Source organism: Cicer arietinum, chromosome 2 (assembly GCF_000331145.2).
Source record: "Cicer arietinum cultivar CDC Frontier isolate Library 1 chromosome 2, Cicar.CDCFrontier_v2.0, whole genome shotgun sequence".
NCBI classification, from domain to species: Eukaryota; Viridiplantae; Streptophyta; class Magnoliopsida; order Fabales; family Fabaceae; genus Cicer; species Cicer arietinum.
The window spans coordinates 6,303,542-6,311,444 of record NC_021161.2 but is presented as its reverse complement, the minus strand read 5'-3'; the positions used below and the strand labels follow the sequence as shown (position 1 = coordinate 6,311,444).

Below are 7,903 nucleotides of genomic sequence, written 5' to 3'. Positions count from 1 at the left end.
GCTTGCTATATGATTTGATTTAAATTCTCAAATTTTCTTTTCAAAATGCTTATACAAAAGACCAAGCACTAGAAGTTATTTTTGTTGTGACAAAGTAGCTTGAAAATTATTAGAAACTAATGGAAATCATTTTATCGTGATATAAAATGTTTTGAATTTTATTACTGACATATTTTTTTAATATTACATAGGTTTTAATACTCTAAATTAAAAATTAATATAAAAAGAGAAAAAATTATATTAGCATTGTACAAACTCATATTCATTGTACCTCTAAGGTGACGAAGTAAATGTTTGACTTTGTTTGAATGTCTATGTGTAGGTGAAGAACTATATCTTGCTAATAGATTGACAGAAAATAATATATCAGGACTTGGGTAATTAGCAAGATACATCAGTGTTTCGATCACACTAAGATATGGTACTTTATGACCAAGTAGTTCTTCATCCTCTTCTCGAGATCTGAAAGGATCTTTATTTACGTCTAGTGATCTCACAACCATTAGAGTACATAGAATTTATCGATTTTATCATTGTTCAATTGAACTCATAAGAGTTTATTAAAATAAGAGTTTATAAGTAGGTTAACTCGTCACCTTAGAGGTACAATGAATGTTACAATTCAAGATTATAATGTTTCAAAATTACTAATAGTTTAAGAGTTAATTTCAATGATACAATTCAAGATTATAATGTTTCAAAACTTTTATTTTTTTCATTGTTACATTATGATTAGTCAAAGAAGTTTGGATGTAGGCTGTAAAATTAATTCTAACAGGTTTGAAATGGTCTCCAATTGAAAAGTAAATTTTTCAAAAGTCATATTATGAGAATTATATTGGATGACAAGTTTGTTGAAGTGGCATCCAATTTCTTATCTTACTTCGTTGGAAGTATCTCATTCAAATTTCTTGATATTTCAATTGGCGCAAACTAGAGAAGAAACATCACTTACAAATATGTCATTGATTTTGTAAAGAGGTGTTGAGTATGGATCATATATAGTAATATCAAGAGGACGATTTGTCCCAACTCACTCCGAATACTTTTATTCAATTTGAGATGTTTCTTAGGGGAATCAAAATAACGTGTTTTAAACATTTGATTTGGTTTGCTGTTTTGTGGTCTTTGTGTGCCTAGAAAAAGAGTCTTGTTTCATAGGATTATATCTGTCTATGAGTTGCTGTCTATGTTAAGAATTTTTTTTAAGGCAATATTTCTCATTTGTGTTGTTAGAATTAAGATAAATTTGAACTTTATTAAGTGTTCGAAATTCGAATAAAATTCATTACGATTCAAAATATAAATATATTAATAAGTTGAAAACTTTCACTAATAATCAATATAGAAATTTTATTTCAATTCAACTAAAGAATCGACCCGAATATTACATATATTCGAATCAATACTCTCACCACACATTACATCACACAACATTTGAGTACATAAGTCTTCTCAAATTAATAACAATATACATAAAATAAACCTAATCATTAATTTTTTTGCTTAAACTAAACCTAATTTATTTCACCCTTCACACATAAACCTTTAATGATTTATTTCTTACTTGGTATTAGAGGATTAGTTTGAACAGGAAAATCATCAATTTCATCCCTCCAAGGGTTTTTCAACGATTTAGGCTCAACATTCATCAATGCAACCCAAACAGCTGTATTAACCTTAAATCCAGATCCAAAAGCCATTTGCCAAATCTTATCTCCTTTTTTAATTCTCCCTTTAGCTTCACAATAAGATAATTCATACCAAATAGAACTTGATGATGTGTTACCAAATCTATAAAGTGTCATTCTTGAAGGCTCCATATGAAAATCATCAAGTTCAAGACTTTTTTGCATCCTATCAAGAACGGCTCTACCGCCGGTATGGACGCAAAATTGGTCGAAAGCTAATTTGAAATTTGGTACATACACTTCGATTTTTGTCTTCAAAATTTTCCTCTCGAATAAATTCTTAACATATTTGAGCTTTTCCGAAATCGGAAGGATGATCGGACCGAGGGATGTCATGTGTACGTGAAGTGCATCCCTAGCAACATTCATGAGATCTTTCGACAATGAAACACCAATAATATCGTGATCGTCTTCTTCTTGAAAGACACATTTGTAACTATCATCATTAGCGCCTACATGAGTGCGTAACGAAAGTTTCAATTGGTATTTTGATCGATAGCGGTCGGACGGATGGCTCGAGAGTAGGGCGGCCGATCCACCCATGCGAAAGAGACAATTAACAAGAAGCATTGAAGGGTTGTTGCCTTTGTATATGCTTGAGATTTCATTTTCTGTACTTAGGACTAATGCATATGAGTTTGGGTGTGCCTGTAAAAATAATAATCAACCTTAATAATTGCATGCTATATATATAAATGCATTTACTATTGCATGTCATAATAATCAGGTTAATTAGTTAGGAACAAATTAATGTAGCTAGGCATATAGGTAAGGAAATTAAAGAACGTGTTTCTTAAATTCATTTATATGGGTATATGTGTATATTATTAACTTAGCAACCATTAACAATCATTCTCTGTTTTTTTATTTTGACAAATATGCTCTGTTTTTTTTGTTTTTTTTATTAAATAAAAAATATTCAATGACAATATATATTACTATTAAATAACAAATATTAATTATAAAATATATATTTTTAAAAAGGAAATATAAAATATCTTTTATAGTATAAATTAAATTATTAAATATTAAAATTACCTAAGGCTCATGTAAATATTTTGCTAGGACAAATAATTGGTTCACATTAAACAATTGTCAATTTTAGTATATATATATGTATTATATATACTAATTCAAAAATATTGTCAGCTATATTTTGGTTAATTAAAGTGCAGCATGGATTGGACACTATAGGATAAGTTGTTGTTGAGGAACATGTTATTATTTATCAAAGTGTCAGAAACTTTAATTCAATAATGCGCCTCTGTTTTTCATTAAAAAAATATTTATAAAGAATAAAAATAAAATTCTATAGTAACTAATTAAACATATTTAACTAATCATTATGATACTATAAGGTTGTATAAAATAACATAAGCATAAAGAAGAGAAAATAAACCTGAAGTAATTGTTTGGCAAAGTCAACAGCTAGAACACCAGCGCTGCATCCCATACCACTAAGATTATAAATCAAAATATTTCCTCTAAGTTTATAATGATTAACAATTGAATCAGAAAGTGAAGGTGTTGGATTAAATAAACAACAATTAACCACAAGAATTCCAATATCCTTAGCTTCAACACAAGTTTTCTCAAGAAGTTCATCAACAGCTCCAAAAAGAACTGAATTTGATTCATACCTTGCTTCTTCAAGAGTTAATTTTGGTGGTATTGCTAATAATCCCTCAGGAACATATGTTTTTGGTCCAACACCTGACCTATCTAAAATCTTATCAATTAATTTGAAATTTTCTTCTTTTAGAAAACCAACAAGTTTTGCTCTATCCATTAACATTTCTTTTGTGCATATACATGAAATGCTTGGTTTGAAACATGAAAAATCTACTAAGTAAATTTTGTTTGGTCTTTTCATGAAGTAGTAGTAAACTAAAGAAGTAGATAAGCAAAATGATTTTATTAATATTGAAGGTTTAAGATTGCATTGAAATTGGTTAGTAACATAAACACAAGAACTTACATAAGCTATAGCTACTAGTAGAAGTGACATGAAAAATATTTTCATTATGTTTGATATCAAATAAAAATGCTTCAACATTTTTTTTTGTGAATTTTGAAAAGGGTAGCTATAGTTCTGGTAATGTGTGAGACCATAGAGGTATACTTGAGGTGATTTATATAGGAATGAATGAAGTGAGGAAACATAATGAGGATACAAAGAATACTCTAAGTGTTCTTAAATATAAATTCTTTTGACAAAAAATTTGTTTCTAAATATAAATTATTATTATTTTAAATATATTTTTTATTAATATTATTAACTTACTCTTTGATTTTGAATATAAGAGAAAATTGAATCAACAAAAGTTTATCTGAACTAAAATACATTTATTTTTGTTGACTTACTTTCTCTTATATTTGAGATCAGAGAGAATCTTAAAATACAAAAGCTAAAATTAAATACATTAATAAAAAAAATAATATTATAGAAAAATCAACATATAAAATAGACACATTTAGCGCTCATTTAATTCACATGATATAAAGCTATATAAGAATAGGTATGATAGTGAAATAGTATAGATTATCATATTTTATGTTTGATGCACAAAAGATAACAAATAGGATAATAGTATTTTATTTTGTCAAGCATTTGATACACATCTCATCATGACATGATATAATATATATTATATTTAAATAATAAAATTACCTTTGTAAATAATTACATATTAACTTTTTTTAAATTAACTTATTCTATTTTAAATATTATATATAACTGAACAAAAAATATTAAAAAAATTAAATAAGAAATAAAATAATTTTATATTTAAAACTATCCATTTACACTATTAAATAAATAAATAATTTTTTTCTTCAAAAATCATGAATAACCAAATAATTATATTTTATTTGTTAGAATATAAATAAAGATATAATATGTATATATTATTTGTAAATGAAAAAATACCCTTGTAAATAAATTATATTTATTTTAAAATCTTAATTAATATTTATATTTTTATGATTTTGATTACTAATTTATTAAATTGTATAAAAAGACAAAACTACACCTGTGATAAAAATATATTTTTAACTTAATTATTTTTATATATTTTATTATATTTTTATTAATATCAAATTCTATTAATTATTTTATATTTATATTTATATTTTATTATACTTCAATTTTATTTAAATTATATTTTATAAAAATAATTAAATAAATTATTATTATTATTATTTCTAACTCAACTCTATCATAATATAAATTTCAACTAAAAAAATATAGTAAAATTCTCAATTAATTTATTGTATATTATAATTTATTAAATATTATATTCAGATAATATATAATAATTTATTCATATCATATTTTTTTTAAAATGATAATCAAAGGGATCTTTATTTCCATAACTACGTTTTTTTATATTATGGGGGGAAAATGTAAAAGGTGCTTGTAGAAAACTATTGATGGAGCACTACTATGGGAGGTTGGGAAAGTGTGTTATTTTAGGCACTATTTTATGTTGGTAAAAAATAAAGTTGGTAAAGAAAGTTAAAAGTCGGATTGTTATTGTTGGATGTAATAAATGTTAGTAAATATTTTTGTCGGAATCGTACCATGTTTTAGTTACTGGTGGGTGAAAAATTATAAATACATGTTCTCTACTAAGTTAAGGAACAATTAAGGTTTGATATCATTCACAAAAATTTATAAGAAAATAAGTTAAAAGATTTATTAATTCCTAATATATTGGAACTTGTTGACTAATTAGGAAGAGAATACGACAACTATTAGATATTTTCATTAAAATTCTAGTGTAGTAAAAGGTTTTTGACGGAAGTGTTTTTTAAAACAAAGAAAAATAATTTAGAGAAAATAACTATATTATGTAATAAAACTTAGTTAACTCTGGAATATTTCTTACATTTTTTTTTTCTTTTTCTATGATAGATGTATGTCTCTTATTTTTGTTTTTCTTTTTTTCTTGATAAAATTTTTTGCTTAAAAAAATATTTTAAAACAAATTAGTAGTATTAATAACTGACATATTTAATAAATTGCAAATGTGCTTATATTTATTTAGAGTTAAAAAAATTACAGAGGGTCATTATAATTAGGCATGGAGGAAATAGATAGTTTAGTTAAGAGCATTAAAATTGTCTACAATTTGTATCATTCTAACATAATTGCCCTTGTATTTATTGGCAAAATTATTTTCCCGAAATAGTTAGTGTTGGTAAATTATACTCTATGAATTTTTATTGACAAAAAAATGTGAATTAAAAACGAGTGATATGGTATAAAACAAAAATCAGATAATTTATAAAATAAAACACATAATTTATCTAAAAAAACTCCTATATTTTGTGTATGAGTTGGAACATGGAAGCAATTTCATAAATGATGTATATAGTTTGTTTTCTATTAATCACAAATTTCACCTCTACCATAATAAATTATTAACCGCTAAAAAATTTTGTTAAAAAAACAGTCCATATTTTCTAAATTTACATATAACTCACATTATTTATTGCTTGCTTATTGATTACAAAAATAAAAATATACAATAATTAGGGGTAATTTTAATGAGGATTCAAGATGAAGGGCACAATTGTCATTTAGTTAGTTTTGAAATTTGTTGAATGTCTCAATAAAAGAAAATGATTCCTTACGTTGCTTATTTCTAATTAGGAGACTTCATAGATTTTTTTCTTTCTCTTTTGACTAAATTCATGGATTTGTTATATAGTTGGTGTAAATTAGCTTTTGTGCCTTTTAATTAATTTTTTTTGTATTTGTGCCATTTTTAGTTCTCTTTATAAGTTCATTGTGTAAGTTAGGCTTATAGGTTAACAATATAAAAAAAAATTATACACAATGCCCCATATTTATGTCTTTACCCTACAGTTTACACAAATTATCATTTTATCCTTTTTCTTAATTATATAAACAAAAAATTCTAAATCAGAAAACTTAAAAGAAAGTGTGATCCATAATAGTAGTTTTTTTAGAAAAATTGTACTGAAAACTCAAACTTCAATTTAATTTTTTTAGAACATATGTGCATTATGAAAAATTTAACTTTGAATTTTTTTTAAATACAATTGTATTTAGAACATTTTAAACTGAGTTTTCTTAAACACATTTAGTATCTTGTGTGTTAGGAGAATTTTTCATTTTTTTGGAGGATTTGTAGGGGTTGGGGGAAATATAGAGGTATGATTAGCTTTTAGATTGTGTAAATTGGGCCTAATCCGTTTTGTAAGTTTTCATTTTCTTCCTGGTTCTTGATTTGTTACTTGAAAATTGCTTAGAAAAATTGAAATCAAACATGGAAATACCCTTTTGTCTTGAACCTCTATTTTATAAGAAAGGGCATGAATATTGCTAAAAAACATACTATATTTAATTATAGAGGCAGTAATTATAAATTACCCTATAAAATTTTAATCAGATCTCATCATATAGAAATTTATTCAAATATTTCAAAAAATAATATCACGACATAATATCATAATGAAGTGAATAACATGTATGTAATTTTTCTCCATTAAATTTTTTTATAGCTTCTCTCCCTTTATGTATACGTATTCGAGATGTTTCAGATATTAAATGTAGGTATTTTTTTTAGTGAAGATTCGAATTTAATTTCATCACGTAATACATTTTTGTTGGTTATTTTTTTCATTACTAGTACATTTAGTAATTAAATTACTCTCTGTCTTGGTGTGAGTGTTACTTTAACAAAAAAAATTACTTGAGTGTTACTTTGACAAAAAAATTACCTCAAAACGAATTTGATTATCAATTTTTAATGTAACTTTAATTATTTTATATAATTGTACCCGAAATAATGGAAAACACATATATATAATTAAAAATAATAATTTAATAAATTAAATATTTTCTTTTATTTATTATATTTCTTAAGATTTGCGTAAAAAGTTTAAATGGCAATTATTGTGAGAGAGAGAAAGAATATTAAATACAAGTATTAAATGACATGCAAAATACTCCTTCTGTACTTAATTATAAGCAATTATTGAGAAATTTTGTCCCTACTCCTTTGCAAATTACTAGACACATCAATTACACCACTCACTTTTAAAAAAAAAAGACAAAAGAGTATAATATGCTCTAGTGGCTAGGGGTTCGTTTGATAGACATGATAGAATAAGAAGTAGAATAGAGATATAATAGAATATGAACATGATAAGGAGTTATCGTATGATGTGTTTGATGTGCA

At 24.9% G+C, this 7,903-nt stretch overlaps 1 protein-coding gene across 2 annotated transcripts; it reads right to left on the bottom strand.

Moving 5' to 3' along the window:
- Positions 1-1,333: 1,333 nt before the first annotated feature.
- Positions 1,334-3,844, bottom strand: LOC101512360 (3-ketoacyl-CoA synthase 20-like). Of its 2 annotated transcripts, XM_073364958.1 has the most exons (3): positions 3,332-3,843; positions 3,091-3,133; positions 1,334-2,339 (listed from the first exon to the last, which is right to left on the bottom strand). In XM_073364958.1, the coding sequence occupies exons 1-3, from the start codon at positions 3,745-3,747 to the stop codon at positions 1,557-1,559; spliced, it is 1,242 nt and encodes a 413-aa protein (XP_073221059.1). In that variant the 5' UTR covers positions 3,748-3,843; the 3' UTR covers positions 1,334-1,556. The 2 variants fall into 2 exon arrangements, with proteins under 2 accessions (XP_073221059.1, XP_004489712.1); XM_004489655.4 differs by having other exon boundaries at positions 3,091-3,844.
- Positions 3,845-7,903: the final 4,059 nt, after the last annotated feature.